At 36.6% G+C, this 16974-nt stretch overlaps 2 protein-coding genes and 1 long non-coding RNA gene across 8 annotated transcripts; 2 read left to right on the plus strand and 1 right to left on the minus strand.

The window, feature by feature from the left end:
- Window positions 1–75: 75 nt before the first annotated feature.
- On the plus strand, window positions 76–5079 carry LOC122408976 (uncharacterized). Of its 4 annotated transcripts, XM_043416132.1 has the most exons (5): window positions 1195–1444; window positions 1530–1727; window positions 2647–2980; window positions 3504–3536; window positions 3969–5079. In XM_043416132.1, coding segments are annotated over exons 2-5 (549 nt in total). In that variant the 5' UTR covers window positions 1195–1444; window positions 1530–1546; the 3' UTR covers window positions 3970–5079. The 4 variants fall into 4 exon arrangements, with proteins under 4 accessions (XP_043272065.1, XP_043272066.1, XP_043272067.1 ...); XM_043416130.1 differs by lacking the exons at window positions 1195–1444; window positions 3504–3536 and adding an exon at window positions 76–203; XM_043416131.1 differs by lacking the exons at window positions 1195–1444; window positions 3504–3536 and adding an exon at window positions 1013–1181.
- Window positions 5080–8842: 3763 nt separating this feature from the next.
- Window positions 8843–9832, minus strand: LOC122408977 (uncharacterized). Of its 3 annotated transcripts, XR_006260576.1 has the most exons (3): window positions 9725–9832; window positions 9567–9596; window positions 8843–9502 (listed from the first exon to the last, which is right to left on the minus strand). It is a non-coding gene; the product is annotated as an uncharacterized lncRNA (long non-coding RNA). The 3 variants fall into 3 exon arrangements; XR_006260577.1 differs by having other exon boundaries at window positions 9567–9821; XR_006260578.1 differs by having other exon boundaries at window positions 8843–9646; window positions 9725–9805.
- LOC122408972 (ankyrin repeat and zinc finger domain-containing protein 1-like) lies at window positions 9832–16839 on the plus strand. The gene is made up of 11 exons (XM_043416123.1): window positions 9832–10123; window positions 10269–10475; window positions 11374–11714; window positions 11793–11907; window positions 12007–12161; window positions 12392–12617; window positions 13439–13723; window positions 13852–14058; window positions 14463–14748; window positions 14994–15309; window positions 15394–16839. The coding sequence occupies exons 1-11, from the start codon at window positions 10024–10026 to the stop codon at window positions 15565–15567; spliced, it is 2412 nt and encodes an 803-aa protein (XP_043272058.1). The 5' UTR covers window positions 9832–10023; the 3' UTR covers window positions 15568–16839.
- The last annotated feature ends 135 nt before the right edge of the window (window positions 16840–16974 follow it).

Below are 16974 nucleotides of genomic sequence, written 5' to 3' on the forward strand. Positions count from 1 at the left end.
TGATTCAACGACTCGCCGCTCCATCACATTCCCGCGCCACCGTACGGTCCACGCCGCATAAAGAGCATGCGCACCAATTCTTTTTTTCCCCATACGAAATACAAACTAACGCCATCTCTTGCAAGTTTTACTATTTGCCCTATTTGCATTCTCTATATTTTTTTTTATCGCCCTTCCACCCTCCGCATCTTCGTGAATTCGAGGTGATTTTTTTTAATTAGCTTTTTTCCCAAGCTTATATTTCATTCCTATACCGTTACGTCATTTTATTTTTCCCTCCATAATTTGTACGTTTTTTATTCATTAATATTATCATTATTACTGCGTTATTAACTCTATACAAACTCTTTTACCTTTATTAATTGCACGTCCCATGCAATACACAAAACAACGATCTATATCGACAGCGACCACAGCGACCCAACACCGAAAATAAAATTGCACGAAATTTTTTTCTTTCACGTTCCTTCGCGAATGCTCTTTCGAATTTTTGTTTTCGACGTTTCCGCCTATACTAATAACAAAAGGAAAGAACTTTACGTAAGCTCACGTTATTTTCGGCATATTTGTATTTCATGCTTTATTATGACACCGGAACCACCATTTTCGAACGTCTTGCATTTTAATTGCGATTATAAAAGTATATCTCCAGAATATTATTATATTTTAAATTCCAATGTTCAAACACATTAAATATTATGTATTAAAATATGTTAGACGCATTTTTACTTATTCGTTAAAAACAAAAATCATTGGTATTCTCGTGATCTATTATTGTTTATAATTCGTTGTTGTCGTTGTGTCGAAATATAAACTGAATTTTTTGATAACGAAAGCCTTTAATTAAGAAATACAGGAAGAATTCTATAAATTCAAGATGAATTTTGATATTGCATAACGAACGTCCGGGAATTATTTAAGCAATACTATAAAAAACATAAACACAGAATGTTTATCGCATTTGGTTCAATTTTTCAAAAAAATATATGTGAACGGCAAGATACGAACTTGAAATGATAAAAATTGTACAAATTCCTTCTTAATTGATAAATGTCCTTTCACACAGTGATAATTTTTCCAATGGCGGCAAATAATTTCGGAAAAATCAAAAAATCGTAAAACGGGGTCTTTTAAAACTGTGCTACGGTCCTGCGTTGGTGTCATCTCTTGACGCTCTTAACGTAAGTCCTGCCTGTGTATGAGTGAGAGGGATCGTGTACCGGAGTTTGTATATAAGACCATGGTTTGTTTGTCTCTTGTCCCCGTGTATCGCACTTTTATTTTGGGAATTGGACGCTGAGGTGTGCGTTGCGTCGTTTCAGGCGTCTCTGACTGTAAAGCTTAAGTTTAACGCGTTTAATAGCAAATAGCAAATAAGTGTGTGTTCCTTGCCTTCCAGGCATCGACCAGTGTGTTATTTTTTTTTGTACGAACGCCTCTAAAAGTGAGAATTCCGTCATAGTATAAATAATAAATAACCCAAAATTTCTCTTTCAATTTTTTTTAAAATATTTTTCTTGATCTTTCAGCTAAAAAAATTGTCATAATGGTTGAGAAAACATTCACCGAGTATTTAAAAAACGGAAAGAAAAACGGTGTCATCAGTACCGGTGACACGAAGTTGCGGAAAATCTCGATGAATTTTCAGATCAACGAGTGGACTTTTACCGTCTTTCTAGTCGTACTTTCCCTCGCAATTGTCGCTGGAAAACTTTACATCAATTATGGTAACTGTGGAGTTTGAAATTTTTTATTCTGGTTTCTCGTCCTTTTTCTCCTTGTTTAATAACACCCATTTCTTGTTATTTTTGCCCAACTCATCTAAATTGCTCCTTTTGTTTACAATGTATATACGTATTTTTTCAGTGTTTTCATGCATTTTTTCGTATTTTCACCCGTTCTATAGTAACCGAATTTCCTCAAGGCTACCTGGCGAATTCTGTTTAATCACATAGCAATATTTTCTATTTTTTCTTTTTTTGCTTTCGTGTGTAAGCTTCAATGATAACTAAAATGAGGACAGGCTCGGTTTAATCAAGGTCGCGCGACCTTGACACGCGTTATACGTGTGTCATCACAACATAAGGAAAAAGGAAAATAAAGAACTATGATTCGATTTCGATTTTGTTTACGTAAATTTTCCATTAAAAAGCAAAACAGTAATTGTTGTATTTTTACTAATATCTTTAGCTGTATCAATCGATTTTTCTGGGATTAAATTCACGAATGTTATTCCTTTGACCTATTTATGTAAATTTAAATCGTAACTTTTCGTAACCATTGGACTATTGATCATTATTATTGAAAAATATTGTGATGAAATTTGAAATGGAGAATTAAATAAAAAGAATTATTTAAATGGTAAATCAGCACATGCACTCATGAATTTCCCATAAAAACACTTTGAGTATGCGATGAAAAACTTGGAGGATAAACGTAATGAGAATATTACATATTCTGAAATATAAATAAAAAATAATGGAACGATTCGATGATCAGAAAAAATTTTGAGAAATCTAAAGAAATCATTTGGCTTAATTACAAAGAATTATTTAATCTTGAAAAAGTTCTTAATAATTAGGAAAGAAAACAGTTTTTGGGCATTCCGTCTGACCACGATTCTGGCGGTTTTGTCTTTCCCTTCAGGCTCGGGTATGCAACATGTTTCGAATATGGTAAAAAATGGGCAGGCTTTGTCAGCATTTCCCAGTATGTACAACATTTTTGGAGACTCTCAAAAACTGTCAAATTTCGATAAGCAACATTCTAAGGCATCAAGTAAAAGATTGATGAACGTAAGTCAAGAACACGCGGATACTATGGCAAGCGGTTACGTTGGAATAACGCACAAATACAGTTGGTTGTTGAGAGCGCTCTTGAGCGGCCTTGGGATTGTGGCTTTCAGTTGGTTCATCATTTACAAGGACAGCGATATTCCTGGAGTTAATCCACCCATACCTTTCAGTCCTAGAAAAAAAAGGTAAATTTCACCTGTACTATAGAAACCGGAAGTATCTTTGTAATCGTTAATAGTAGCCGGCTCGTGGTACCTAATGCTGTTATAACATTGTTAAGAAACTTGCATTCATGGAGCACAAAAACAATCAGTTCGTTCATTATGCAACATTATAATTTTGCATTTCAAGAGTATGAAAAATATGATTGGTCCCGAAATTCGCCCAAAATTCGTTTCTGTCGATTGAATTTTCCTTTCTATAATTTGCAAGTGAATGTTTAGAACCGTCAAATGCACAGAGTAAATTTTTCTGTTACCATCTAAGGTAGCTCACCTGTTTTTCCAACATTGATTCCAGTACCAAAAGGTAAATCTGTGGAAGATGAGTATATCGTTAGAAGTGACGCTGTTTAACAAGTACAAAAAAGATTGTTATTGCATTCCATCAATGTAAATGTATTGTTCTCTCTTCTTTATCAATATGCAAAACTCTCACAATGCTTTTGACACTTCTAATCTTTGACATATTTCATGTTCTTTTTCTTAGTTTTTTTCACCGCAGGACGTGGACAGACAAGTAGTGAGTTTCACATCAGCATGTGCTTCGTACTTGTTCCGTCTTATTTTTTTCTACTTATGTGTGAATAATTGCTTGGTAGTCTTAAAATAGTGCGAATGCATCCTCAAGTGTTTAATACATTGCTATAAAATATTATATCCCATTACGTTATTGCATCATAGACGAACCAAAAATATCAAAATTTCCCTGCCACTTGAAAATTTTACCAAAGTTTAGTCAAAGACTAAGGAATAAATTTGATGGCTTATTCTTCGATTACATGGATTATATCTATTTTTATAATTTTTTGAAATCTTGCTGTGAAAAACTTTTGCTCTACATCTGACTAATAAATTGGCAAGAAGTTTTTGGTTCGTTATCATTGCAATTTTAAACAAAAAAGGAAAAACAGTGTGAAAATAATTTTAAATAAACGTACTTTATTCATTTCAGATTCGTGGAGAGCTCGAGACTACAAATAAACTATTTAATCGGAATATTCAACGGTATCTTAGTATTCATCTACATGTGTCTGTAGCCCCACGGATAACTTGGAGGCACGTCGTGAAACTTTGAAGAGGATTAAGTGGGATCTTCGAAAAACTACTATTTAAAAATTATCGTATTATTATTTATTATTATTTATTTGAAGTGTTACTGCGTTTTTGAACGTCAACAACGTCAATGTATTCAGCAGGAACTGATTGTACATTGAGTAGAGCGTGATTATTCTCATGGCGTTTTCATCCATGAAAACATCTGGATAAAATGTATATTTATGATTTTTTTTTGTTGTCCTGAAAAATCAGTTTTCATCAAAAAATTCTTCCGTTTTGAGAATACAATTTCATCGTACTCTATCTATGAGAATCAATAGCATAGAACGAGAGTAGTTAACAATTTTTTGCAACGTGGGTATTCTTAACAGGATAACTAAGTATTTGTCTGTTGCGTTAAACGGATTGGTGCATTGTTTTCATTCAAAGTGTACAAAATTGAAAAAATTACTGAAATTGTTCAATTTAAAATTAAGATTATAACCAGAAGATAGTTCTGATGTGAGCAAGAGCGAAAAAGAGCATATTCTTATTGATTTTTCGTTTTTTTTTCTTTTTTTTTCTCCATTCGTATAAAGAAAAGCAAACAATGGCTAGATAAGTACGGAAATACGAATACATTTTATAAACTTTGATAAAAAAGCTTTGATACAACCAGTGTATTTATATTTATATGTAATAATTTATAATTATTTATTCAAGACTGATTCACCGTCTGCTAGTTCAAAATAATATCGCATATTCTTCCAAACTATTTTCAAGCAGAATTATCGTCATGCTATCTTATTTTTGTTGTCATTTGTTTTTGTTTTTGCTCCATATATTTTTCACTATTCTTCGTTGCCATGCAGAAGAAGCGGCCGAATTCAATTATTTCTAGAAATGATTTTTTTCAACGGTGACAACAACAAATAATCAACCAGTTAAGCGTGATTATCCGGATTTTGTCTATTGAAAAATGCTTATTACAACATGTATATGTATATAACAATATAATCTGAAAGTGCTACATTCGTTCATCATTTAACTATACAGTCTCATTTCTTTTTGTATGAGAAACTTCGTTCTACGGGAATGTGAGTTTGAGGATCATTTGAGTTTTGGTAAAACTCAAAGTTTCATCACTTATAAAAAGCGACTTTTCAGCTTAATGAAACTATAAATCTTGGCTTTTACTACGAAGGTTCTTGTTTTTTTCACTATTCCATGTAATATTTTCAGTTCCATTTCATTTTTTTGTTCACTTAAGAAAGAATTAACTTACTTCAGCAATGAATTTGAAATTTATCTTTGCGTTAAGTTTTTTTTTATTCGTTACCAACAAGTTTGAATGACAACATAGCAAAAACAATATACTCTATTTTTATGGATGCGTTCATAACTTGGACACTTTTAGCGCTTAAAGCTGCTCAAAAATATACGAGGTACAGTAATACTGATTTCATATATAGTGCAGTGGTGCAGTAGCGCGCGGTGTGAGCAGCTCGAAAGCGTTCAAGCTGAACGCATCGTGTACAATGTCAAAAAGTGAATAAAGCTAATCAATCATACTGAATACTGAAGAATGTATTATATGATTATTATTATTGAAACATCTGCCAATCGTGTAAATAAATAAGCCAATCCGAAAATATATATTTGATGACGATAAAAGAATAACCAGAAATTTCTTCCGCATTAGTAAATCAATAAAAAACAGACGGATTTGTTAGAGTGAGTGTGAATCGGAGTAATTGGGTTGCGTGATGGGTGGTACGAAAAGATGGCGCCACTATGCCAAGAACGAAAGCATGGAGAATAAAGAAACACGCGGGTAGAAGATTGGATCGAATCACGTCGAGGACCGCACGTTTTTTTGCTTTTCGTTGCCGTTTCTTTTTCAGTTTTTCGCCTTTTTTTCAAAGATCTCTTCTATAATAAAGTTTAAATAAAGAGGATAGTGACGCTGATGACTGGTGGATTTCAATTAAAGAAATAGTTTTGCGACACAGAAGAGAAATAGAATTTTTGCTGCACGGCTGCACATAACCCCTCACCCTTGGACGGGACGCTACCCGGCCCAAGCAGAACGAAGGAATCTGATTTCGATGAGTTCGCCACACAACATTTGAAGGAAAATGATCAGACCCAAAATGGGATTGGCTATAAGGAATGGCTAGAAAAGAATACATATAAGAAGAGACTAAACTCTGACGAAGAAGAAGGAACGAATGAATCACAAACATCGGAGGTTTCCTTACCGTTAATCGGGAAACCCAAAATAACTAAAAGTAAGAACAAAACCAAAAATCAAGAAAATTCAAAAAAAGGAAAGGACCGGACGGTCAGGTCGTGAAAAATAATGACGATCCATTCGGAATTTTTGAAGACAAAGAAGACACGTCTGAGGTAAATCGTTCTCAAAATGCAACAGGTAACAAAGAAACACCAGAGGGTATGCAAAACGTCCGTTTATATCAGCACCAAGATAAAGGCCCGTATGTGATTCATGTCAAGTTTCTTTCAAAAAATAAAGATGATCCTGCTCTCCCCATTCTTAAAATATCAGAGAAGTTGAGAAAATCAAATATCAAATACGACATGCTTGACACGTACGGTAAAAACGAGTGGATTTCTCACATTCACCTCTCGAAACGAAGCAAATCGATCTATTTCGAATCAGTTTTTAACAGAAATGGGACTGAAAACTTTCGTCTCACAATATGCTCTCTCTCGGAAGAGCAAGATTTTTGATATTCCTCTCGACATAACAATCGACGAACTCAAGGAGGCGATTGAAGAAGACAACAAAGGAATAGAGGTTATAAGCCTTCGTCGCCTGCCTAAACGAACGATCGTTGACGGTCGTCCCGTGTGGCAAGATGGGACACGGGCACAATCAGTTTATGTCGAAATCAGAGGCAAGAATTTGCCCGAGGACATTTTTATCTGGAGAACTCGAGTAAGGGTCATTCCGTATATTGAATCTGTCACAATCTGCTATAACTGCGGAAAATTACGACACCCGAAGAAGTACTGCTCAAGGCCGCAACTTTGCTTGAAATGTGGAGGTCCCTATCACACTCAAGAGGGCCAGAAATGTGTGAACTTGATGCTAAATGCATAAACTGTAGTGAAAACCACAGCAATTTAGATAAAACGTGTCCAACATTTTGCAAACAAAAAGAAATAAACCGGATTATGGCTTACGACAACTTACCATATCTGCTCGCGAAAAAAACTAAAGAAGGGACTATTCAACGCCCTAACGTCCCCATCAAAACGGCGACAAACTTTCCACCGCTATTGAGAGGAATGACAAAGCAAGCACCTCAAATCAGGCCTCGACATCAAGGGGTCGGTATGATACGCGGAAACAAGATTTTCGACAAGAACTTTTCGCCAATATAGTTGGAGAAGGGTTCAGGAAACTACCCAAAGAAATCATGGAGGGATTAATCACCATTTCCCAAGTACTCGCAGATGATAACAACGCCATTCTCTTACTAGAGAGGTTAAAGAAGATGATCAACCTTCACACTCATCCCAAAAATGGACGGACAGAGGAACACAAACTTAGTATCGTTCAATGGAATGCCCAAAGCATTAGATAAAAAATACCTGAATTACAGTACAATTCGAAAACTTCTTATCTAAAACTTTTGCTAATAATCGCGAGCATAGACTACTCTCCGCTTTGGAAGAGATAGTTCAAATTGAAGATAACCCAGTAATGATCAACCGTGATGGAAACATCCCAATGGTTGAATGTTTCCGAGAATTCGAGCAATATGCTCATCTTTTGGAAACTTCAAATAAACCTCTCTACTACCAGTATTCATATGATCTAATATTTTTTCAACCAGTGGTTTCATTTGAGGAAGGACAGGATATTCATACAGATGGATCGAAAACACCCAGTAGCGAGTTCGTCGGCTTTTCATCAGTGAAACCGTTTGAAGGGATAACTCGAGGTTTCAGAGCTGCTGGTTTTGCGTCGATTTCCACCGCGGAGGCAATGGCTATTGCCGAGACTCTGAGGTGGATCTCGCGACTGGAGGGCTCAAGCTTTACTATTTTCTCAGACTCGAAAAGTGTTTTGCAAGCAATTTCCTCTTCACCGAATCTAGGATGCAAGTCCTATTTAGTCATGCATTTGAAGAATCTTTTAAAAGGACTCCAAAATGACGGTAAATCAGTCGAACTTTTCTGGACTCCCGCTCATGTGGAGATTACGGGTAATGAACTAGCAGACAGGCAGCTAAAGAGGCCTGCAAGCTCGGACAGTCGATAGCAGATTTCACAAGTTTATGGAAATCCAAAGTGGAATTCAGATTTCACGAATGGTGCTTAGAAAGTAGTAGGGAGAAAGGAGGTTTCTACTTTAATAACTTTTATTATCGTGGTCGCCGCCCCTGGTTTCATAGTAGTAACCTTAGTAGAAAAGTCATTGTTTCAGTGAACCGCTTGAGATCTAATCATACGTCTTTGAGATCCAGTCTTAACCGTTTCAATATTGTTCCCTCAGCAAGGTGTGACTGCGGCGAAGCCGATGAAACTCCGAATCACGTTTTTTGGGAATGCCCTCTCTACAATCAAGAAAGACCAGAAATGCTAGAAATATGGCAGAAAAAATCTGGTTTTTTGCCGTGTAACGTCCGAATCCCTTCTACACACTTTGGAGCCAAGTTCATTGCAATGTATTGGAAATAAGTTCCTGTCGAAAATTAACATTTCAGTATAACTGAAAGACATACTATATAAGTTTATCATCACGTTGCTTTTATCAACCTCGCTAACTTCTTTCACATCAGTGAAAAAACTGTTACTTTGTCTTATGTTTTATTATAAAGTTTAATACAATATATAGCTTAGTTTTTAGTTTTAGTAGTAAGTCATAATTTAAGGACCGACGTCCATGAAATGTGGAGACGCGCGTCTATACACGAGAGCCCGCGCAAACCAAAGTTACGTACTCTCAGCTATAGATGGGACAGACGTCCTAAAGCTGTTCTACTTTTTTTTTCTACCTCTATGTACGTTGTTGTACATTCTCAATAAAAAAAAAATAAAAAAATCACGCGGGTATAGAGGCTTCCCGAAGGAGCCATCTTGGAATACTGGCGCCGGCGGAAGAAGTTAGTCTGAGCACGAGGCTGGAAGTAACCGGACGCGGGAGCTTCTACATCGTGTGTATGCACCCGGGATAAAAAGTCGCGTGCATACTCGGTGCAGACCGTGCAGACCATCGTATAGTTACGCTGCGTGTTAATCTGTGTGTGTGGCCTAGGTCACTACTAGTGCCCAGTGATTGCGTCTGTGTGAGTACGCCTGTGTGTGCGAATGAGCTGTGTGAGAGGTTTCGGGAGTTACGCCACAGCTTTACGAGTGTCTCTTCGGAGCACGCCTGTTTCTCACATTATTCATCATTTATTTGGCGCCTATCGCCTCCTGAAAATAAAACACAATTACCTTGGTTTCTCATAATTTATTCTGCCTCCTGGTTCTTCATTACCCTCTCTAAAGCCGTCACCATTCCGTCTCGCTGTACCGTTCACCGCGAGAGAAAAACAAGAAAAAAAAGAAAAGTAGTAACTATTAACAGATTATTGAAACATTTTTCGTTGCACAGTATTTTAAAATGAATTTCACAAATTGTGTAAGCAAACAGACCTTTTCTGAGTATCAGCATACAGGTTGTATGAGATGACGCAATTCGGAGATATCCATTTTTCCCCTTCTACTTTGCGATTCTTTCGCTCGCTGCCAGTTGCCAGTATTTATCTTACGAACGAAGTATCGGATTGCTATCGTTCCGCTCAGCAGTTGTATATTATTTTAGTTATTTCTTTCGGATAGCCCTCGGACATAAATAATTATAATTTTCTACGTAATTATATTATAATATTTTGCAAGAAAAAATAACAATAAAGTTGAAAAAGACAATCGGTGCTCGTAAAGAATCGTCTGCAATGGATCATCAAATGTTTAAAATATACAACCAAAGAGATTTTGATAGAATCACAAAAGGGATAAAAGTTGCGCAATGCATGCAATCGAAATCATCATCGGGTAAGTAATTTGTTGGAGTTTATAATTTTAATATCCTCTACAAAAACAACCGTGCTCATATATATTATATCCATCGAAACTACTCAACACAGTACAAAAACACAAAATTTCGAGGTTATAAATGACGCGATTTAAATCTGTCCAGTGCCAGATGCCGAGGCTGTATTGAGTCAACTCGAGGATTTGGTAGTATCGGATTCTTTATGTTGTTCTTTTTGCAATATTATTTTTGAAAATAAATCACAGCAAAGACTCCATTATAAATTGGATTGGCATCGTTATAATCTCAAACGACGACTTCTTGGTCTCAAGTCTGTCACGGAAGATGGTTTTAGTCTTTTAGCTGAAGATGGTAATTATATTCATTGTTTATTATATAATTTAATATTATCAACTATGCGACCCCTATAATACACAGCATAATTGTCTTACTGCAGATGACGCTGAAGTTTGTAACGTTGGAGTCCAACGAAATGATCTATAAAAGCCTCCAATAATTCCAATAATTCTCCAATTTCGTTCCCTGCCGAATTTGCATGTAATTCGTAGTTTTTCAATCTGCACCGATACTCTGTAGAATCAAAAATTGGTGAATAACAAATGTTTTTTTCTTCATTTCGTTGGACCTCAATGTTGCAAACTTCAGCATCATTTACTGCAGAATAGTTGTAATGCTGACTGTCAACTCGATGTCTGTGATCTTCCAAATTACTCAGGCTGTATTTTGACAATACTCGCTCACTATTTTGAAAGAATTTGTAAATTCATAGAGCAAGGCAAAGTCATATCTAATTTATAATCGAATAGCCACAAACTTGTAGAATTGAATTTGGAGTATCAGAAATAACATTGTCTTTGCTACAGTTTATCATTTAAATAAAATATATCTCGAGGTAGTCTCATTGAATCCTTTATACATAGAGCTTTGTACTCTATTATCATGATTAGATTAGTCCATTAATGAATTGTTAACATTTTTAACCACATAAAACCTGTTCGGTTCCTTCAAGTTTAACGAGCATTTTTTTTTCCCATTCCTAATTGTCTCAGTACCCAACCTCTCTCAGTACAGCGATTAGTAATCTATAGTTGACGGTTGCCAAAATATGAAAAAAAATTGTTATCCTTAAAACTGGAATTGTTAAACCGAAAAAAAATTAATAATACAGAGTAGGTAAATATCACATAATAATGAATATCGCATTGGCATGAGTAAAAATCTTGCTGGACTGAATTGTACCATTCAACAGATGATGTCTCAAGTTTGTCGGGGAGTGAAATGGAATCAGAGAACGAAGAAGAAACAGCAACTTCGGAAAATGGAAGTTCTCCGAGTGGAACAACAAAAGGAACAGACTCTGATGTGAAAACTGGGACACCCTCTGGCAAGACTAAAAAAAGTGATAAGAAAATATTGAAGCAAAGCAGCTCAATATCGGATGGCTCAGATACGGAAATGGACGAAGAAGCATTAAAAAAAAAAAAGATGGAAGCCTTGCTTGCTATTGCCAGTCGTCATTCAAAAGTATTTTTTGAAAACGATGACGGCGACATATTCAGCATTTACAGGTGTTTACTCCACAACAAGAAGGTATTGAATCGATGAGGAAAAATAGAAGGAAGAATGAAGGGAAAAAAAGTATTGTTCTTAGATGAATGAATATTTTAGGCAATCCCCGAAATTGACAATGAAATGATCGCCCAAGCTATTGAAAGCGGCATTAAAACAACATGGACCGTTATTATGGTGGGCGGTGGACATTTTGCAGCTGCTGTTTTTCAAGGTCCGTTTGTGCCTATTCTGTGCTGGGATATATATATATTTTTTTAAATGTTTCAAACATGCGGAGGTTCGTCTTTAATAATTGGCGACTTATTCACAGACGGCGAAGCTCTGGTGCACAAAACTATTCATTCCTACACTGTTCGAGCGAAACAAGGTTCGTCGCAAAGTTCGCGAGACCAAAGAACAATGGGGTCTCATCCAAAAAGTGCAGGAGCTAGCTTACGACGCTACAATGAAGCTGCTTTCACTCAGGTTTTATTAATCTGTTTGACTTTCATATTCTGCCACTTTTGTTTTCATCTATTCTGGTTATTGTTCCGTTCAATTATTGTTCTTATTGATACTGGTCAGTCCAATAAACATCGCAATATCGGTTTTTTTTAAAAAAAATTTTAAATGTTTTGACTATTAATTGAAGAGTCTTTTTTTGCGCATGATCTGATTGAAGCAATATTTCTCATACACTATTTTTTATATTATAGCACATTCAAACAATCCTCGGCTCTTGGACTTCGCACATCGCTAATTCGTCGTTGATACTCTATCGTGCGGTTGGACCTCACAATCGTTCCATACTTTTCGGTGGTAAAAATTCTCTGTTCGATAAAAATGACGTACGACTAAGACCACTGCCATTTCCAACAAGACGAGCCACTTTTAGCGAAGTAAAACGAGCTTACGACGTTCTCAGCACCATTGAAATTTACGGTAATTTTTGTATTACCAAATCGTTATTTAATTACTCAAAGACATGAATTACACTAAAGGGCATGAAATTAATGCCTGGGATGTATCTAGGTGTATTGAACAAATTTTTCCGAGCTGAACACGAATCCAATTGCCGCAAAATACTCAACAGATCAGATCTTTTTCACAACTAAGAACGGAGTGTTGAAAAAACTCGCTACTTAACCATCTTCGAGATATTATTGCGTATGAATCTGACGTACTAGATGAATTGATTTCAATTTTTACCGGACGCTCAGGCTCGCATTCATCGAGAACACGGAGAACCTGAGTACCTCTGACGTCCTTTAATCCCCTGCACTTCAATATGAGTAAACCAGTGCCCCGTCACTAGTCCTATGATCAATCTCAGCTCAGGTTCCTATCGAGGTTTGTGAGAGTTACCCAAAAATCTCTTCTCAGCCCGTCTGTTTGCCTCCCTTTTCATAACAGCCAGTGTGACGCCTACCTGGCTCCTTTCTGGCCATCTCCCTCTCGAGGGTTCCGCTTTTTGCTAGTTTTTTATTTCCCCTTTCGGTTCTTTTGATACTGCTGTGATCCGGCACCTATTACAACTCGACCATATTGTCCCTGACGATCAGCAATAATAGCTCAAAAATATTTTCCACATGTGAATTGCCCCTATAACCCTTTTCCCGAATCGAGTGGGCCCAAGCTCTAATTGCAAACCGTTCAGCTTGGAAAAGCGAAGTGTGGCACTTCACAGCCCACTTCTACATTAAACATATAAGCTCTAGCGTGTCTTTTATTTCATCGTTATAAATTGATTTCATTTTTGGCAGGTTCTGCAGCTGATTTTACTGATTCTTTTCCAATCTCACCTCGTCAGCCAATTCGGAAAAGAATTCCAAAAGTCGATCTGCTTGTTGAAATACCAGAAATGGAGAGTCTCTCTAAAAATTGCGAGGATCCGACAGTAGTTGACGCGAGTAATTCATCACAAGAGTCTGGAAAAAATTCTCGGGGTAACTCCACTCAAGTAGGCACTGGAGAACGTCAACATCGAAGTCCTCGTGCTCATATAGATCGAGCCAAACCACGGAAGAGTCCGCGTCGTCCACTGCCCGGTAATTTCAACGCAAATTCCGAAAACTTGGAGCCGTCTTTGAATTTTTCAAATTTTTATTTCATGCAAAATGGCTGAATTCCGGAATTTTTTCCAATTTTTGACAACTTTATTTTTGTTCGGTTCTAGATATTGTGGCTAAATTAGCTCAGTACTCGTCGGGATCGGAACTCGACTATACGGAGAATGTGGCAATCGATTTTCCATTAATCACTCAAGACTGTGAAGTCGATTTGAACGATCATTTACTCGCATTCCAAAATACTGTTCCGAGACACGTGAAAATTCGAAATATCAAACGACAGAAGCGAAAAGTTAAAAAAGAACGTGTCGAAGGTGAGTCGAAATGTTTCAAAGCGCGAAAAGGACTCGCACCGTGTCGAAGAACTTGACTTTCGAAATTTGTAGTTATTCCTCTCGTACTCGCAATTACGAAATACTGACCGATCCTTAAGGTGATGAATTATTTGCTTGTGTGCAAGACATATAACTGACTAACAGATACACGTTTTACTCGGAGATCCTTCATATTTCAATAAAAAAATAAAAAGTTACGCATTCTTCTCCGTTGAAAGAAGAATAGCGTGTGCCTCATATTATCTTTAATACATCAAGGCTTTCCGGATAAAACGTACGTGTAACAGAATTTCCACTTTTACCGACCGTACGATTAATAAATTGCCTTAAGTAGCAGGCGGTAAATTCGTAAATAATAAGGCCGACGATAAATAACTTTTCAGGAGAATTGCCAATCAACGAAATTTTAACAAGCACTAAATTGCAATTGTGGGACGCAAGTAAATCAGGGGACAACGAATCTCTCGGAAAACTCTGGAATACGCTGTTGGCAGAGGTCAAAAGGTGTGAAAAACTCAAAGATGAAATGGATGAAATGCACGAAAATCAAACGGACAAGCCCGCTATTTTGCGAGCCGATGCTTTAACAAAAGTTCTCAATGAACCAAATGAGGAGGGAAATACCATGTTGCACCTGGCTGCTATCGGCGGACACTTGAAATGCGTTTGGTAAATGGGAATTTACGAAAAAAAGTTAATTCGTTAGATATTGGCTTTTTATCTAACTGATAATCCAAAGGAGTACTTTATTTTGAAGAAAATATAATTAATAAGAAGAAAATACTGATAAGTTTTTTCAAACGGAAAAAACAAATTTGTAAAATCAACGAAGTCGCACGAAAAACGATAGTGATAGAGACAACAGTGTCAATTGCATATACCAGAAACGCTGCATTTTTTGTACTTCTATTTAGGTCCCTCCTCGAGTACGGTTCTGATCCATGCAAGAAGAACAAAAAACTGCAGACCCCTTATGCTGCAACAACGGACAAAGAGACTAGAATATCATTCCGACGTTTCATGGGTGAAAATCCGGATAAATACAACTACAACAAATCTCAAATACCAGGGCCACTGACGCTGGAAATGGAGCAGGAGGAGATGGAAAAGAAGAAACAACAGAAGAGGGCAAAACGTGGTCGCGAAAAAATCAAGAAAAAAGAGTTCGAAGTGAAGCGCAAGGAGGAAGAATCTCGACAGAGATTTCTCAGTCTGAGTGATCGGGAAAAGGTAAATTTCGCTTGTTTATACCATTCTTAACATCTTCAACATACTGTGCACTTTGAAAAAACATAAGTATTTTGTTGTTTTCAGCGGGCTCTGGCAGCGGAACAACGATTGCAACAGCAGGGCGGAGTGATTGTGTTGCGTTGTTTTCAGTGTGGTGCTGATATAACTGGTCTGGTACCGTTTGAATACAATTCAAATCGTTTTTGCTCGATGCCCTGTCTCAAAGAGCATCGGCTCCATCATAAGTTTATTCTTTGATGTTGCGAACTCTGCAAAACATCCAAGGATTTGCTGTGACGCTGTAAGTTAGCGAGAAACTTTATTTTTTTTTTTTTTTTTTTTTATGTTAAACAACTTGATATCCAAATATCGATTGGGAGCATAATTATTTGCGATTGAGTATTGAATACTTTTGTGTGAATTAAATGTATTTATTTGTGATCGGGACGATAGAATTTTTCAATAACAACCGAGTACTTTCAATCATGATTGATCTACGAATGATGTTGATGAAGATGATGATAATAATAGGAATAATAATAAGAATCATAATAACGATAATAATTGAAAGAGAAAATCAATAATCACAAAGACAACGGATGAGCATAAGCAAAAAGAAAGGCAAGAGTTTTGATCTGCCGATCGTTGAACTGTGTCGTCCATGACGACTTTTTATTGAAAGTTACATAACAATATATTATGAATTTAAGACGAGAAGCATGCATGGTATTTGATTAGGTAAAAGGGTTAAAAATAACAGCGAATTATTCGAGGAATTTCAACAATTGTCAAAGGCACGAGGGCACTGGAGAATAAAACAAACTCCAGAGTAAACGAACAAGGAAGTTCCATCAATAATGAAATGTTATCATCGCTTACTCAATTCAGTTGTAGAGGAAAAAACAGTGAGGAAACTTTTTATATATTTTTGAAAATTGAATTCCCGGACGATTGTCAATTGATTAGTTTCTATTTGAGGATGTACGGGCGCGTCGTATTAGTCAGATGACAGTCTTTCCATATATTTTTTAAAGGAATTATCTCAGTCATTCATATATAGCAGAATGTTAATAAACAAACACTATCTTAATTTTTTAATCGTGAATAATAGTTAAGTTGAGTTCATTGTATAGAACTTATTTCATTCCGAGTTTTTCCCATGATTCTATAGTACATTGCGAAAAGACAACGTTTGCTAACGTTGAACGTAGTATTGGCAGATTAGATCAGAGATTACCATATATAACCTTAAAAAGGACAGCTGTCACTTTCATTGACGATATGATATAGGTTGCGCTATATATGACAAACGACAAGTGAAGAATGCGCCTGAAAAATTTCAAGATTCTGTAACTTTTGTCGTCTTCAACTCTTTATTGGCGATCCACACTACCGATGGCGGCGCTCGTGTCCCTCGGAAAAATGGCGCTATTGGAGTGCAATTTTAACAGTTGTGCATGATTTAGCAGCATTGGAAACATGGACCAGTCGTATTTAAAACTCCGACAAATTTATGAATACGTACATTTTTGCTGATAACTGCTCCAAAAACCACTTAACGACATTAATATTACGTGACAGGTCGTCTGCTTTGCACTCCAACAGCAGTTCAAGAAAAATCCGCGAGGCGTTGCATGCTTAGTGTGGATCGACAATTTCTAATTG

The sequence above is a fragment of the Venturia canescens genome, chromosome 4 (assembly GCF_019457755.1).
Source record: "Venturia canescens isolate UGA chromosome 4, ASM1945775v1, whole genome shotgun sequence".
NCBI lineage: Eukaryota > Metazoa > Arthropoda > Insecta > Hymenoptera > Ichneumonidae > Venturia > Venturia canescens.